We start from the raw sequence: 18,412 nt of genomic DNA on the forward strand, positions 1-18,412 counted from the left end.
AAATCCTTTTTATAACCTATAAAGTTATATAAGATAGTTTTACTGATAAAGTAATCTTCTTAGAAAGCATAATCTAAAGGGAACAAAAAGCCAAGGAACTACAAATAATGGCATGCCTCTAAATTTCTAGGGGAATAAAAAAGAATAAGAGTGTTCATTAATTTTCAACCTGTTATAAATTTTCTGCAATGACCTAAAAACACAGCATTATAACATGAGGAAGGTGATAACCTTTACAAATAAAGCAAAAATAAAGCCAGAAAAGGTAATTACTTGCCATATATAACTCGTTATTGATGCCAAGATACTTTCCATTTCCACATCCAATATCAGCAACTAATGAACCACTTGGCAAAGCTTTCAAAAACTCGACTATATGTGGCCAAGGGGTGTGTCTCGTGCTGCTGAAGTGCCTAGCAATTTCCTCATAAACCCGATGGACATAATCTTGCTCCAGTTGTAAGGCTTCTTTATCACTCTCTGGAAATGATGCAGGAGTCTCCTTCATCTGGCTATCACAGACCAAAGGGTAACCTGATGAAAAAAATAAAGCAATATAAACCATTTATTTATTTTTAGGCCATGCCATGTGGGATCTTAGACCCCCAAACAGAGATCGAGTCCAGGCCTCCTGCATTGGAAGTGCAAAGTCTTAACCACTGGATTGCCAGGGAAATCCCTAAACCATTATTTTTATCCAAATGAATAATAAAGTTATGACTGCTTTCACAAAAGAAAAGGCAAATCAATCCACATTTGATGACCAGGGATAAGTAGGTTCTTATTTATCATTTTAAAAAAGTAGTTCTTACCAGTTATATATGTGAAGAGTCTAATATAAAAAGGGGTAAATCCATCTGCAACAAAACATGACTGTAATTCTGCATGCCTTATATTGAAGATGCTTATTTCATCTTAGGATTAAGGGTCCTCCTGTTGAAGAAAGGATCTTGATGGGCCTGGCCTAATCTGAAGAAACTTAGCAATTAACAGGATTTAGGGGTTTTGTCTTAGTAGGAGTTCTGGGGACCCTAATACTCTCAGAAGAAGAACCAGACCTAGAAACTGTGTGTGATTTGGTAATAATCACAAGATTTAATGAATACTATTTGAAGTGGTTTATATATATTGTCTCACAGTAACACTGTGAGGTAGGAACCAGTACATTCATTTTACAGATGAGGAAACTGACACAGAACATTAAATAATGATACTAAAGTGACAAAGATGGTAAGTCACAAAGTTAAGATTTGAACCCAGGCAATGGAAACTCCAAAACCCACATTCTCAATGACTACATTGTGCTGCCTCCTTCCAAAAAAAAAGGTAAATCATAAGAAGAACACAAAGTAAATGCGGTGACTGAGGAAATTTAGAATACAATATGTCAAATTAATTTTGAATTTGTTCCCTTTCTTTATAATAACATCTAATATTCATTTCAAATTCTTCCTATTCTCTGCTATGCTCTAAATTCCCTTTATCTTCAGCCAGCCTGTGACACACATCTTTTTATGGGTAGTATACTAGATAATCAGAGAAGGCAATGGCACCCCACTCCAGTACTCTTGCCTGGAAAATCCCATGGACGGAGGAGCCTGGTAGGCTTCAGTCCATGGGGTCGCAAAGAGTCGGGCACGACTGAGTGACTTCACTTTCACTTTTCACTTTCATGCATTGGAGAAGGAAATGGCAACCCACTCCAGTGTTTTTGCCTGGAGAATCCCAGGGACGGGGGAGCCTGGTGGGCTGCCATCTATGGGGTCGGACACGACTGAAGTGACTTAGCAGCAGCATATTAGATAATAAAGGAAAAAGGAGTGTTCCCAGAGAAATCACAGACAAGACTTAAAGCAATATATATAAATCATATGGCAGCAAAGAATTGGGCTATAGCATTGATGACTTCAGGAATTTTCCCTAAATGTAACTAGAAGATGCCAAATCTTAAATGGGGGTGGAACTATCTAGTCCCTACTAATGAGTAAAGTGAGGCTCTAAACACTTTATGTGGACATTTAAGAAAAGAGTAACCCTAGAAACTTTGAGGGCTCTAACATACATGTGGCAACAGATGGGTTAGTATGTCAGTTACAACAGAATTACAATTACACTACAATATACAAATTCCTTTCAACTAGTCTTGGTAAAAATCATATTCTCTTGGAAACTATGAACATCTAAATTAGGTAAAGGGAGGATCACTTAAATCCACAAATTTTGACTAAAAGTATCTAAAAGTTGGCCTTGAACTTTTAAAAAAAAATCTGTAAACTGAATAATCAGAGCTTCTTACACCATCCCTTACACTAAATTAATAAATTCAGCGCTCCCATTTCATTTAGTTTATGCTTTCCAATTTCTTGGTCTCTTTTTTTGTTGTTCTTTCTCAGGCCTTTATCAAGTGTAGTCGAAAAGCTTTTATACACACACACATATACATACATAAATAGTAAGTATAATATATACGTTTTAGAAACTTTACAAATTTTTGCTTAGCTAAAAAATTTATGACATTTTGGTCCCATTTGTTTGACTAAGTATGAATAGAATGCTAGATTTCTAATTTATATTCACTCAAAACTTTATATAGGTCCAATTATTCTGGCATCTAGTATTACTGTTGAAAGTCTTAAAAGCTTATTATTTTATTAATATTTGAAAAAAAATTGAGGCCTGAAACTTCTAAACCAATTCTGAAAGTAAAGAAATATTATTGTTAAAAAAAAAAAAGGAAATTACCATATGATACAGTATTAGTAACTAAAGTTCAGGTTTTGTTCAAATTTCACTTATGCTAGTGTCCATTATTTGTTTTCATACCTTATCTAATATTCCACATTGTATTTAGTTGCACTGAGCAGCTTCAGCTGCATGAAATAAATTTTCCTTTCATTTTTATCCTGTTGCAAATATTTTCCAACTTTCCTTGTTATGGCTTCTTAGATACACCCACCATTTAAAAGTAGACATTTAATTACCAAATGCATGGAGATTTTTAAGTATCCTTGATATTAATTTATCATATTGATATTAATTGCTCACTTAAATGCTTTCTTCTCTGCAATCACTCTCTGTGTTTTTTCAGTCTTTTAACCTTCCTGAGGCTTTCAATGGCTAGCAAAAGATCTCTCTTGGTAAATGTCACACTGCACTTGAAAATATGTGTGTTATTTTCAAATATCTTTTTATATCGATTTCTAACATAATTCCACAGTGATAACAGACTCTGTATGATTTCAAAACCTTTCAGTTCAGTTCAGTAGCTCAGTCGTGTCTGATTTTTTGAGATCCCATGAATTGCAACACGTCACGCTTCCCTGTCAATCACCAACTCCAAGTGCTTGCTCAAACTCATGTTCATCAAGTTGGTGATACCATAAAACCATCTCATCCTCTGTCGTCCCCTTCTCTTCCTGCCTTCAATCTTTCTCATCATCAGGGTCTCTTCCAATGAGGCAGTTTCAATGATGTTCAGGACTGATTTCCTTTAGGATGGACTGGTTGGACCTCCTTGCAGTCCAAGGGACTCTCAAGAGTCTTCCCCAACAACACAGTTCAAAAGCGTCAATTTTTCGGTGCTCAGCTTGCTTTACAGTCCAACTCTCACATCCACACACGACTACTGGAAAAACCATAGCTTTGACTAGATGGACTAGATGACTAGATGGCAAAGTAATGTCTCTGCTTTTTAATATGCTGTCTAGGTTGGTCACAGCTTTTCTTCCAAGGAGTAAGCGTCTTTTAATTTCATGGCTGCAGTCACCATCTGTAGTGATTTTGGAGCCCCAAAAAAATAAAGTCAGTCACTGTTTCCACTGTTTCCCCATCTATTTGCCATGAAGTGATGGGACCGGATGCCATGATCTTAGTTTTCTGAATGTTGAGTTTTAAGCCAGCCTTTTCACTCTCCTTTCACCTTCATGAAGAGGCTCTTTAGTTCTTCACTCTCTGCTATAAGGGTGCTGTCATCTGCATATTCAAGGTTGTTAATATTTCTCCCAGAAATCTTGATGCCAGCTTGTGCTTCATCCAGCCCAGCATTTCATATGATGTATTCTGCACAGAAATTAAATAAGTAAGGTGACAATATACAGTCTTGACGTGCTCCCTTCCCAATTTGGAACCAGTCCGTTGTTCAATGTCTGCCTCTAACTGTTGCTTCTTGACCTGCATACAGGTTTCACAGCAGGCTGGTAGGATGGTCTGGTCTTCCCATCTCTTTAAAAATTTTCCACACGTTGTTATGATCCACACAGTCAAAGGCTTTGGCATAGTCAATAAAGCAGAAGTAGATGTTTTTCTGGAACTCTCTTGCTTTTTTGATGATCCAAAGGATGTTGGCAAGTTGATCTCTGGTTCCTCTACCTTTTTTAAATTCAGCTTGAACATCTCGAAGTTCTCAGTTCACTACTGTTGAAGCCTGGCTTGGAGAATTTTGAGCATTACTTTGCTAGTGTGTGATCATGAAAATTGTACACCTTGTTTTACGTCCCTGGATATTCTAATGTCTCCTGGTTCATAGTCTATGGGAACTTAAATAGAATTTGTACCCTGCTGCTGTGTGAAAATTTGTATAAATCCTTAATTTTGTTGAGCTGGTTCATAGTGCTTTTCAGGTCTATTATATCCTTCTATTTTTCTGTACATTCATTCTATTATTTTTTGAGAGTTTGATAATGAAACTCCAAATAAAAATCTTGATTTATCTACTTAAAAATAATTGTAATATATTGTAAAACTATATATTACTTTTTCTGTATTTTCCAAGTCTCCTGTAAATGTTATCATACTTTTATAACTTAAAAAATAAAAATTACTTAGTTAATGTCCTTAACAACAAGAAAAATAGTGGCATAAGAAAATGAACTTTTCTCTCCTACTAGACTTCAAGTTCCTGGGGTACAGAGCCATGCTTTACTTTTTTATAGCTTGTAAATCTATGGCTGTGTTAGACATTCATCAAATGCTAAATAAACATTTTTAATCAATGAAAAAATTGTGATATTTTAAGTCTTCATTGCCACTTTTAGCAGAAGAAACAAAAATCTGTTAAAACCTATTTTAAGCTTTTCACTAACATGACAATATCAAAAATGAAGCTTTCAAGTTTCCTAACAGAATAATATCATGCACATATAAAAAGGATTTCTAATTTAAAGCATAATTTTAAGATAACTAAGTCCAAAAGCTCCTGTTGAGATACCTTCCATAACTGAAACCACCAAAATGTAAAAAGAATCTTAACATCATTGTCATTACTTATAAAACAAAAAGGGATTTTAATTTATTGAGTCTAAGAAAAACAGGTAATGATGTACTTGTAGAGACAATACAAAACAGCATCCTCCTGACAAGTTTTTGAACACTTTCCAAATAAGACAAACCACTCTTTATCCCCCTAAAGTTATCTACTTATTAGAGAACAATTTGTCATCCTCAAATTTCCCTGTTGCATTAATGAGAAGTAATTTAAAAATGTGATAAGCTGTTTCACGAAAAAATCTATTTTTGTACAGTGATACTTTAATGCCCCCAAACTGTAGTCCTCTTAACCATGAGTACAATAAATAAAACATTTAGAATCCAATAATGCTCAAGTACTATGTTTAAGGAAAATAAAGATGAGTAAGATACAGTTCCTGCCCTCAAGAAATATAAACTCTAATGTGGGTGGTTAAGAAAAGTATAAGTAAGTACAATACAAGGCAGAATATGGTAAATGCCATTACAGGAGTTAAGATAAAGCTCTTCTCAGTTCTGATGGACTTAAAAAGATTTTCAAACTAGATTTACTCCATTTACAGTAGAAACAAATTATATACTTACTACAATTACAAGGTGTTTGCCTCACTTTCCTAAATGTAAATGATGTCCGTATTCCCCTCTTGTTTAAAGTTAAGTCTTCAACATCACTGGTGATAATTCCACTTTTGTGACCCTTGGATGCTTGAACAGTATCAAATTTTCTGGGTGTGATTCTAGAAACAACAGTTAATTTATTTAACATTGTATTCATAAAAAATATTTCAGGTCCTTTAAAAACATTAAGAGAATACAGTAAATCTACAAGAATTTGTTGCAAATGTTTATTGGATCCCCTGAATTACTGTATCGCAGAAAAACAAAGAAATAGAAGTCTCCTGTCTCTTAGGAAATCATCTCCAGGGTAATCATTAAAAGAATTTACAGTTAACTAACTATTCAAGGGGGAAAATAGAATAATAACAAATGTTTAATTAATATCAATGCCAAGAGGAAAAAAAAAATAAGAAACAGATGGCAAAAGGGAAACAGCAAATTTCAATCCAATTATCAGTAATTATGTTGAATGTAAAAGGACTTCAAATCCAATTAAAGAACAAACAATTTCAGATTGGATTTTTTAAAAAAATCCAAGTACATGCTGATTACAAGAGATACACCTTATAATAAAGAAAGAGAATGGCTGAAAAACAGATAGAAAAAAAATACAACATACAAACAACAATTATTTTGCATATACTTAGCAAAGCCAGAGAAAAAGTGGTATAGTTATACTAATCACAGAAAGTAGAAGTGAAATGAAGTGAAGTGAAGTCGCTCAGTCGTGTCTGACTCTTTGCGACCCCATGGGATGTAGCCTACTAGGCTCCTCTGTCCATGGGATTTTCCAGGCAATAGTCCTGGAGTGGATTGCCATTTCCTTCTCCAGGGGATCTTGCTAACACAGGGATCGAACCCGGGTCTCCCGCATTGTAGACAGATGCTTTACTGTCTGAGCCACCAGGGAAGTCTACAGAAAGTAGACTTTAAGGCAACTTGTATTAATAGAGATAAAAAGGAACATTTCATAATGATAAAAGGGTCAATCCAACAAAAAACATAAAATTCTACATATTTGTATGCACCTAATAGGGCATTCTCAAAATATATAATCCAAAAAATGAAAAAAAAAAAATCTAAATGGAGAAATACATAAATATCTTTGGAATTTCTAATATATCTTTCTCAGTAAGTGAAATCTAGCTGTGAGACAAAGACATCAACATCAGAAAACAACAGATAATGGAACAAAAAAGCATATGATTAACACAGATACAATAAGTAAAACAAAGATGCAAAATAAAAAGAGAAAAGTACAAGCCATTGTAAATTTTAGGAAAGTTTAAAGGGAGTCTTGGAAGTAAGATCAAGTTTTTGAATAGAAAAAAGAAATCATTTGGTATGATTCTTGCTAAAAGTCAAAAAACAATGGCCTTTTCAAAGTTAAATTTATAGAGTGAAACGCATAGATCTTAAGTGTATAGTTCATGCGTTTTGGCAAATGTATACAACCATGTAGCCACCATCCCAATCAAGATGTAGAATATTTCCAATTATCCATGAAACTCCCTCATGCCCTTTTCCAGTCAATCAAAGCAACCACTAACCTGGTTTCCATCAGCACAGTTTGCCTGTTCTTGAATTTCATATATAGTTGGCACTATCTTCTCTCTGGCTTTGCCCATTCCACATAATTTGGAGATTGAGCCATGCTTTTTGTGTTTCAGTAGTGCATGTTTTTCTTTAATCACTGAGCAAAGTGTCACTATATGAACATGCTGCAATTTATCCAAAATCTCCTGTTTACTAATATTTAGTATTCCCAGTCTGGGACTATTACAAATAAAGCTTATATACATTTCTTTCAGAAACATTATTTTATACTCCTGGGAAAATACTTAAGAGTGAGATTGTTGGGTCAAAGGGTAAGAAAATACTAGTTTTCCAAAATGGTTGCACAGACTTTTACACTCCCACAAGCAGCATATTAGAGTTTCAGGCTCCTTGACATTCTCACCAAAACAATGTAAGTTTTAAATTTTAATAATTTTAGCAAGTGGAAATTGACATGAAACTGTAGTTATAATTTGTATTTATCTGATGACCAATGATACTGTATTTCTTTTCATGTGCTTTTTAGCCATTCATAGATCCTTCTGGTAAAGGATCTGTTGAACAGATCTTATGCCCAATCCTTTGTTATATACATGTATTATGGATATTCTTCCCCAAGTATAGATTGATTTTTCACATTCTTGATGCTGTCTTTTGATAAACAGAAGTTTTAAATTTGGATGCAGTTATTTTGTCTTCTTTTTCTTCTAGTGTTCTGAAACCTTTCTCAAGGGGGGGAAAAAAAAAACTTTGCCTACCTCAGATTTGCAAAAGTATCCTCTTGTATTGTCTTCTAGACATCTCATAATTTGTGTTTACATTTAAATCTATGATCTACCCCATACTAATTTTTGTGAATGGCATGAGGTATATCAAGGTTAATGCTATTTCCACACAGATCTCTGATTTTCCCAGCACCATCTGTTGAAAATTTTCCATTCCATAATGAACTGTATTGGCATCTTTGTCAAAAATCAGCTGACACTACATCTATGAATATATTCTGTCTCACTGATTTATCTGTACAATACTACTATACTCTTTTGATTAGGTAGCTTTATACACAGTAAATCTTAAACATCAAGTAGAATAAATCCTCCAACATTGTTCCTATGTTCAAGATTGTTTTGGTTATTCTCTATCACTCACATTTCCTGATAAATCTTCAGTTCAGTTCAGTTGCTCAGTCGTGTCTGACTCTTTGCGACCCCATAAACTGCAACACGCCAGGCCTCCCTGTCCATGACCAACTGCCGGAGTTCAATCAAACTCACGTCCATCGAGTTGGTGATGCCATCCAGCCATGTCATCCTCTGTCGTCCCCGTCTCCCCCTGCCCCCAATCCCTCCCATCATCAGAGTCTTTTCCAATGAGTTAACTTTTTGCATGAGGTGGCCAAAGTACTAGAGTTTTAGCTTTAGCATCATTCCTTCCAAAGAACACCCAGGGCTGATCTCCTTTAGAATGGACTGGCTGGATCTCCTTGCTAGGGACTCTCAGGAGTCTTCTCCAATACCAGAGTTCAAAAGCATCAATTCTTTGGTGCTTAGCTTTCTTCACAGTCCAAATCTCACATCCATACATGACCACTGGAAAAACCATAGCCTTGACTAGACGGACCTTTGTTGGCAAAGTAATGTCTCTGCTTTTGAATATGTTATCTAGGTTGGTCATAACTTTCCTTCCAAGGAGTAAGCGTCTTTTAATGTCATGGCTGCAGTCACCATCTGCAGTGATTTTGGAACCCCAAAAAATAAAGTCTGACACTGTTTCCACTGTTTCCCCATCTATTTCCCATGAAGTGATGGGACTGGATGCCATGATCTTCATTTTCTGAATGTTGAGCTTTAAGCCAACTTTTTCACTCTCCTCTTTCACCTTCATCAAGAGGCTTTTTAGATCCTCTTCACTTTCTGCCATAAGGGTGGTGTCATCTGCATATCTGAGGTTATTGATATTTCTCCCGGCAATCTTGATTCCAGCTTGTGCTTCTTCCAGTCCAGCGTTTCTCATGATGTACTCTGCATATAAGTTAAATAAGCAAGGTGACAATATACAGCCTTGACGTACTTTTCCTATTTGGAACCAGTCTGTTGTTCCATATCCAGTTCTAACTGTTGCTTCCTGACCTGCATACAGATTTCTCAAGAGGCAGGTCAGGTGGTCTGGTATTCCCATCTCTTTCAGAATTTTCCACAGTTTATTGTGATCCACACAGTCAAAGGCTTTGGCATAGTCAATAAAGCAGAAATAGATGTTTTTCTGGAACTCTCTTGCTTTTTCGATGATCCAGCGGATGTTGGCAATTTGATCTCTGGTTCCTCTGCCTTTACTAAAACCAGCTTGAACATCTGGAAGTTCATGGTTTGGGATCTGCTTATCAATTTCTACAAAAAAAGTCCTTTTAAGATTGTGATTAGAATTACACTAAATCATTAGACCAATCTGGGAATAACTGCTATCTAACAATATTAAGTTTCCTATCCATGATTATGATATCTCTTATCTCTTCATTTATTTTGGCCTTCTTTAATTTCTCTTAGCAATGTTTCATGATTTTTAGCATACATGTGTTGTGTATCTCTTGTTAAATCTACTCCTAACACTTAACTCATTTGAAGCCAAGTTTTCTGCTTGATTTACTTTAGCAAGGCTATATGCCTATAGAAGTAGATTTCATGCTCACAGAGAATGTGCCAAGCCTGAAAGATGTCAGCAGATTTTTAAAAAGCACAATTTTATACTAAAGTTGTTGATACATCAAGAAACAAATATGTTGACTACACACCTAGAAAAGAGAAAAATCAACCATATAACTAAAGTGGGCTTGATCCTAGAATGAAATAATATGATGTATTTCAATTTTCATTTGGTCACTGTTCACTCAGCCTGATCCTAGAACTGGATTCCCAAAATGCAGCAGAACAAAAAATAAGTGGGACTACATCAAACAAAAAAGTTTCTGCACAACAAAAGGAAATCATTAACAAAATGAAAAAGAAACCTATGGTATTCCTATGGCATGGGAATTCTTATGGAATGGGAGAAAATATTTGCAGATTAAATATCTGATAAGGGTTAATATCCAAAATATATTAAGAACTGGTGGGGGCCAAGATGGTGGAGTAGGAAGACCCTGGGCTCACGTCCTCCCAGCAGCACACCAAAACTACAACTATGTATAGAGCAACTATCAATGAGAACAGCCTGAAGATTAGCAGAAGAGATCTACAACTAAAGACATACAGCAGGAACCACAATGATATGGGTAGAGGGGCAGAGATGTGGTAGAGTCAGGATCCATACCCCAGAGATCTGAGCCCCACATCAGGCTCCCCACTGAAGGTACAACACGGGGAAGATGAGGTCCCAGAACACTTGACTTTGGAAGCCAGCAGGGCTTAATTTCTGGAAAGCCAGAGGGCTAAGGGAAATAAGAGACTCCACTCTTACAGGGAGTCTCACATGCTTCAGGACCCAGGACAGAAGCAGCAATCTGAAAGGAGCCTGGGTCAGACCCACTGACCAATCTTGAAGAGCCTACCAGACAGGCAGAGGCAATTAGTACTTACCTTGGGGACACTGGTGCTGGCATCTACCATTATGGAATCCTCTCTCTTGCTTATTAGGGCTGGGACCTGCCCCTACCCTCCAGCCAGTATGAACCAGTCCTGGCAGGTAGCTGAGTGAGAACACAGCCCCATCCACTAGCAGGACAACTGTCATAGGACCTCTGAGCCTGATCCTGCCTCACCCACCAAAGGGCCCAGGACCTGGCCCTACTCACTGGCTGGTGGCACTAGCCCCAGGAGCCCAAGGACCCTGGCCTGCCCACCAGAGGGCCAACACCAGCTCTAGGGCCCTCAGGCCCCACAGCCAAAGAACCCAGAACTCAGCTCCACCTACCAATGGGCAGATACCAGTCCAGGACCCTGAGGGCCCTGCTGTACTCACCAATGAGCAGACACCAACTTCAGAATACCTTGGGCTCTTCAGCCAGCTGTGTCAGGAACCCGCCGTGCCTCCCAGCAGGCCAATACTAGCACTACACGCACCCCCCTACACACACCTCCCAGGGCTGCATAGCCAGCTCCCTCCTGATCCTGTCTCACTCACCAGCAGGCTGGCACCAGCACCAGGACCATTCTCAACATGCAGCCAGCCATGCCAGGACCAAGCCCCATCCACCAACAGAGGGCAGCTACCCACAGGGTGTGGCCTCACAGACAACCAGGCTGGGGGCAAGCTATGCCTAGCAGACTGCCCACAGAAGGAACCAAGCAGTTCACACAGAGGGCACCCCTGGAGCATATAGCTCTGGTGTCCAAAAGAGAGTGTTCTGCTGGGCCCCACAGAATACTTCTTACATAAGACCACTTCTCTAAGATTGGGAAATGTAACCCAAAAAATACATAGACACAAAAACAGCAATTTAAGCAAAAAGAAGTGACAGAGGAAGAGATTCCAAATGAAAGAACAAGATAAAAGCCCAAAAGAAGAACTAAATGAAGTGGAGACAAGCAATCAACCCAACAGAGAGTTCGAGGTAGTGATCATAAAGATCATAGGAAGGGTAAAAGATAAAACCTAGTTTACAAAGCAAACATGACAAAAATATGATCAAGTTAAGATGAAATTTATTATCCACAAATTCTAGTTTAAAGAGAAAATAGAAAACAACTGACCATAGTTCAAACTATATGCCTCTGCAAAAAAAAAATTAAGAACTCATACAGTACAATAACAAAAACCAAACAATCATTCAAAATCAGGCAGAAGATCTGAATAGATACTTTTTTCAAAGACAACATACAGAATGACTAACTCGTACATAAAAAGGAGCTCAATGTTACTAATAATCAGTGAAATGCAAATCAAAGTCACAATGAGATCAGTCCATGCTTATTAGAATGGCTATTACAAAAATGACAAAAAATAACAAGTGTTGGCAACTATGTGTAGAAAAGACCATCCTTATACATGTCAGTGATTATGTAAACTGGTATATCCCTATGGAAAACAGAAAGGAGATTTCTCAAAAAATGTTAAATAGAACTACCATAGGATCCAGCAATTCCACTTCTGGGTATTTACCTGAAGGAAACAAAAACACTAATTGAAAAAGACATCTGTACCCCTATGCTCACTGAAGCATTTACAATAGCCAAGACATGAAAACAACTGGGAATTACACTAAGTGAAATTAGTTGACAGATGCTATATGATCTCATTTACATGCAATATATAGAACAAAAGAAGGTGAATGTGGTCAAAAGACAACTTCCAGTAATACAGTAAATAAGTTCTGGCTGTAATGGTATCTATAGTTAATAATACTATTTTGAATACTTGAAAGTAGCTAAGACAGTGTATCACAAAAGTTTTCAGTGTAAGAAAAAAATGTTTAACTGTGTGGTTGCGGATATTAACTAGACTTACTGTTTTGCCTATTTTGCAATATATACATGGAATCAGGTTGCTGTACATCTGAAACTAATACAACCCACTCCATATGTAGATGAACATATGGAGAGAGTAACACGGAAACTTAAAATACCATATGTAAAATAGCCAATGGGAATTTGCTGTATGAGTTGGAACTCAAACAGGGGCTCTGTGACAATATAGAAGGGTGGGATGGGGAGGGAGATAGGAAGGAGGTTTGGGAGGGAGGGGACAGGGTGTACCTATGGCTGACTCTTATTGATGTCTGACAGAAAACAACAAAATTCTGTAAAGCAATTATCCTTCAATTAAAAATAGATTAGCAAAAAAAAAAAAAAAATCAGAACTTCTGGGCTGACATCTTTTGAAACTGTTTACTTTTGAAACTAATTAATTCAGAGTATTAGAAAAGAAGTATTTTACAAGTTGTAACCAAGCAGGACCCTACCTGGCCTTCCCCAAGAGATCCCTCCCCCATATCCTCTGCTCTTGATGGTTTAGTCACTAAGTCGTCTCCGACTCTTGTGACCCCGTGGACTATAGCCTGCTAGGCTCCTCTGTCCATGGGGTTCTCCAGGCAAGAATACTGGAGTGGGTTGCCACTTCCTTCTCCGGGGGATCTTCCCAACCTAGGAATCAAAGCCAGGTCTCCTGCATTGCAGGCAAATTCTTTACTGACTAGGTTTGAGGGAAGCCCATCCTCTGCTTCCCTCATAGCTCAATTGGTAAAGAATCCTTTGCTTTTAGCTCCTCTCTAAAGTACCTAGATAATAGTTTCTGATTTGAATTTCCTTAATTGTTTTACAGATGCTAAAACCCCTCCCAAATGAAGGAAATCAACTACTTGATGACCATGAGCACCCAAGACCTACTGGAGCCTAAGGATGAAAATTAACCCCTGTGACACCATCATTTACTTCACTGACATCAACCAATCAGACAACTGTACATAAATGCATCACATAACCTGGGAGACCCCTCCCTCACTCTGACTTTAAAAATGTTTTGCTGAAACCCACTGAGGAGTTCAGGCTTTTTGAAAACTAGCTGTCCCAGACTCCATGTGTAGTACCCAACAATAAATGCTGCAATTTCCTTCACCACAATCTGAAGTCAATAGACTGGATTTTACTGAGTGTGGGCAAGCGAACCCAAGTATGCTTTGGTAACAAAGTCCTGATGCTGTTTCAAAAATGATTTCACTTCTCTCTCCAAAAATTAATTTTTGATTATCAACCTTATATGTTACAGCCTTGTATGCCACATTTGGTTATTAATTCTAGTACTTATGTTTCAGATATGCTCAGTTCAGTTGCTCAGTCGTATCCGATTCTTTGTGACCCTATGGACTGCAGCACACCAGGCCTCCCTGTCCATCACCAACTCCTGGAGTTTACCCAAACTCATGTCCATTGAGTTGGTGATGCCATCCAACCATCTTATCCTCTGTCATCCCCTTCTCCTCCTGCCCTCAATCTTTCGGAGCATCAGGGTCTTTTCAAATGAGTCAGCTCTTCGCATCAGTTGGCCAAAGTATTGGAGTTTCAGCTTCAACATCAGTCCTTCCAGTGAACACTTAGGACTGATTTCCTTTGGGATGGACTGGTTGGATCTCCCTGCAGTCCAAGGGACTCTCAAGAGTCTTCTCCAACACCACAGTTCAAAAGCATCAATTCTTCAGCACTCAGCTTTCTTTACAGTCCAACTCTCACATCCATACATGACCACTGGAAAAACCATAGCCTTGACTAGACGGACCTTTGTTGGCAAAGTAACATCTCTGCTTTTTAACATGCTGTCTAGGTTGGTCATAACTTTTCTTCCAAGGAGTAGGTGTCTTTTAATTTCATGGCTGCAGTCACCATCTGCAGGGACTTGGGAGCCTCCAAAAATAAAGTCAGCCACTGTTTCCACTGTTGCAGATATGCTAGAATTTTCCAATCCACAAAGGGTTTTACTTTTTTCCTTTCAAATACATATGATATTTTTTTCTTAATATATATATTTTATTGAAGTATAGTTGACTTACAGTGTTTCAAGTGCACAGCAAGGTGATTCAGTTATATATATACACATATATTATTTTCAGATTCTTTTCCATTATAGGTTTACAAGATACTGACTATAGTTCCCTGTACTACACAATAAACCTGTGTTGCTTGTTGCCTATTTTTTTAAAAATTAGAAACCTAGCATTCTATTCATACTAAGTTAAGCAAGTGGAATCAAAATGTCATAAATTTTTTAGCTAGGCAAAAATTCATAAGTTTTCTAAAATGTATCTATTATCTTATATATACTATATATATATGTATACAAAGGTTTTTCTACTATGCTTGATAAAGGCTTGAGAAAGAACATCAAAAAGAAGAGATGGAGAAGTTGGAAACAAACTAAATGAAATGGGAGCATTGAATATGAAATAGAAAATGTGAAACAAGATAAAAGATCATCATACAGTCTAGTTATTTTTAAACATGGCTACTCATTAGAAACACATCTGGAGCTCTGGAAAAAAAATGCAAAACCTGGGCATTTGTATTTATGAAAAAATTCTAAGATAATTCTGATATGCATCTGGATTTTTAAAAGTGATAATAGATTTTTCTATTAAATGATAGCTTTGGTGATATAGAATTCTACTATCTTCTATTGACCAATCATGATACAATGGTATTAAGTGAATAATAGTTACATAATCACAATAGTAAAGATGTTTATTAGTTTTCACAATCAATAGCCAGACAAAAAATAAAAGATCATTAGGAAATATGATTAATCTAACAATATAAAATAATTACATATAATTTGGGGGGTTAAGTAGAGTGATGTGGTAAGTTGAAATACATACATGTACATGTTCTCATCTGCCCAGTCTATGTCTTTTGGTTGGTACATTTAATCCATTGGCAACCCACTCCAGTGTTCTTGCCTGGAGAATCCCAGGGACAGGGGAGCCTGGTGGGCTGCCGTCTATGGGGTCGCACAGAGTTGGACACGACTGAAGCAACTTAGCATGATCCTATTACCATTTTCTTAACTGTTTTGGGTTTATTTTGCATAGGTCTTTTCCTTCTCTTGTGTTTTCTACTTAGAGAAGTTCCTTTAGCATTTGTTGTAAAGCTGGTCTAGTGACACTGAATTCTCTTAACTTTTGCTTGTCTGGAAAGCTTTTGATTTTTTCCATCAAATCTGAAGGAGAGTCTTGCTGGGAGACTATTCTTGGTTATAGATTCTTCTCTTTCATCACTTTACATTATGTCATTTCCTTCTGGCTTGCAGAGTTTCTGTTGAGAAATCAGCAGATAATCTTATGGAAGTTCCCTTGTATGTTATTTGTCATTTTTTTCCCTTGTTGTTTTAATATTTTGTCTTTAACTTTTGTCAGTTTGATTATTGTGTGTCTTTGTGTGTTCCTCTTTGAGATTATTCTGCCTGAGACTCTCTGTGCTTCCTGGACTTGGCTGACTGTTTCCTTTCCCATATTGGGGAAGTTTTCAGTTATTATCTCTTCAAATATTATCTCTGGTCCTTTCCCTCTCTTCTCCTTCTGGGACTCCACCTATAATGCAAATGTTCATGCATTTAACATTGTCCCAGAAGTCTCTTTGACTGTCTTCATTTTTTTTCCCCCTATATTCTGTTCTGTGGCAGTGATTTACACCATTTTGTTCTCCAGGTCGCTTATGCATTCTTCTGCCTCAGTTATTCTGCTATTGATTCCTTCTAATCTATTGTTCATCTCTGTCTGCTTGTTCTTTAGTGCTTCTAGGTCTTTGGTAAACACTTCTTACATCTTCTCTATTTTGTTACCAAGATCCTGAATCATCTTTACTATCATTATTCTGATTTCTTTTTCTGGAAGGTTTCCTATCTCCACTTCATTTAGTTTTTTGAGGTGTTTTATCTTGTCCCTTCACGTGGGACATAACTTTCTGCTTTTTCATCCTGATTAACTTTCTGTGATGCTTTTGAGACTGTGGTTCTTCTTGCTTCTTTTATCTGCCCTCTAGTAGATGATGCCAAATGCGGCTTGTATAAGCTTCCTGATGGAGGGATTGAGTGGGGAAAACTGGGTCTTGCTCTGGTGGGCAGGGTCTTGCTCAGTAAAGCTAGAATCCATTTATCTGCTGATGGGTGGGGTTGTTGCTCCCTCCCTGTTGGTTGTTTGGCCTGAGGTGACCCAGCTCTGGGATCTATGAACTCTATGGTAGGGTTAATGGTGACCTCCAAGAGGGCTTATACCAAGGGACATCTTCCAGGACTGCTGCTACCAGTGCCACCATCCTTGTGGCAAGCCCTTGCTGACCCATGCCTCCACAGGAGACTGCCTAACACTAGCAGGTAGGTCTGGCTCAGTCTCCTGTGAGGTCACTCCTCCTTTCCCCTGGGTCTTGGTGCAAGCAAAATTTTGTGCCCTCAAAGAATGGAGTCTCTGTTTCCCCCAGTCCTGTGGAAGTCCTACAATCAAATTCCGCTGATCTTCAAGGTCAGATTCTCTGGGGATTCCCATTCTTTGTTAGATCCCCAAGCTGGAAAGCCTGTCATGGGGCTCAGAACCTTCACAACACTCAGAGAACTTCTTCAGTGTTATTGTTCTCTAGTTTTTGGGTTGTCCACTCAGCGGGTATGGGATTGGATTTTATCGCAATTGCGCTCCTCCTACTATCTCACTGTGGCTTCTTCTTTGTCTTTGGATGTGGGGTATCTTTTTTTGGTGTCGATGGCTGTTCAAGAGTTCAAAACAGTTGCGATTTTGGTGATCTTGCAGGAGATCAGTACACACCCTTCCATTCCACCATCTTAAACCAGAAGCCCCCAATCACATATGATTTTTATTGCTTTCTCTTGTATTATCATACTAAGATGTCCAATATAATATTAAATAGAAGTGATGAGAACAAAAATCCCTGCCTTTTCAATATTTTAGGAAAAAGCATTCAATATTTTATTATTAACTGTGATACTGCCCGTGGGTTTTTCACAGATGCTCTTTAATCACACTTAAGAACTTTTCTTCTTATTCGGTTTGCCAAGTTTTTATCATGAATGGATGCCAAATTCTTTCAAGATATATTTTCTGCATCAATCAAGATGATTATTTTTTCTCTTTTGTTCTTTGATTTCCAACTGTTAAACAATCTTGCAACTCTGGGATAAATTCCACTTAGTCTTGATGTATTTTCATTTTTATATATTGTAGGTTTGAGTTTTCTAATAATTTGTCACAGACTTTTACTATCTCTGAGAGATATTGGTCTGCAATTTCCTTTTTTGTAATGTCCTTGACAAATTTTGGTGTCAGGATAGTGCCAGCTTCATAAAACAAGTTGTAAGAACAGCTCATTTAAAAGAGTTCATGCTAACGGCAATTTTTTAGAAGTAAAAACAAACAAACAGTGCCTGAAATTATATGACTGTTACTCTGATAGCAGAAAATGATTGAAACTAAAATGCTGAACAAAGAACAAAATTCAGTTATTTTATAACAATGAATATCTTGAAACTCTTATTAGCAGTTCTCTCTTAGGTACTAAATAGTTCTCTA

At 37.4% G+C, this 18,412-nt stretch overlaps 1 protein-coding gene across 3 annotated transcripts in view; it reads right to left on the bottom strand.

The window, feature by feature from the left end:
- Positions 1-18,412, bottom strand: part of ALKBH8 (alkB homolog 8, tRNA methyltransferase) — a 125,320-nt gene that overhangs the window by 38,820 nt on the left and 68,088 nt on the right. For all 3 annotated transcript variants that reach the window (XM_010812311.4, XM_010812312.4, NM_001080341.2), the window contains 2 exon segments: positions 5,830-5,981; positions 278-534 (listed from right to left, as the gene is read on the bottom strand). In XM_010812311.4, coding sequence (XP_010810613.3) covers positions 278-534; positions 5,830-5,981 — 409 coding nt within the window.

This window comes from Bos taurus, chromosome 15 (assembly GCF_002263795.3).
Source record: "Bos taurus isolate L1 Dominette 01449 registration number 42190680 breed Hereford chromosome 15, ARS-UCD2.0, whole genome shotgun sequence".
In the NCBI taxonomy this organism is placed as follows: Eukaryota; Metazoa; Chordata; class Mammalia; order Artiodactyla; family Bovidae; genus Bos; species Bos taurus.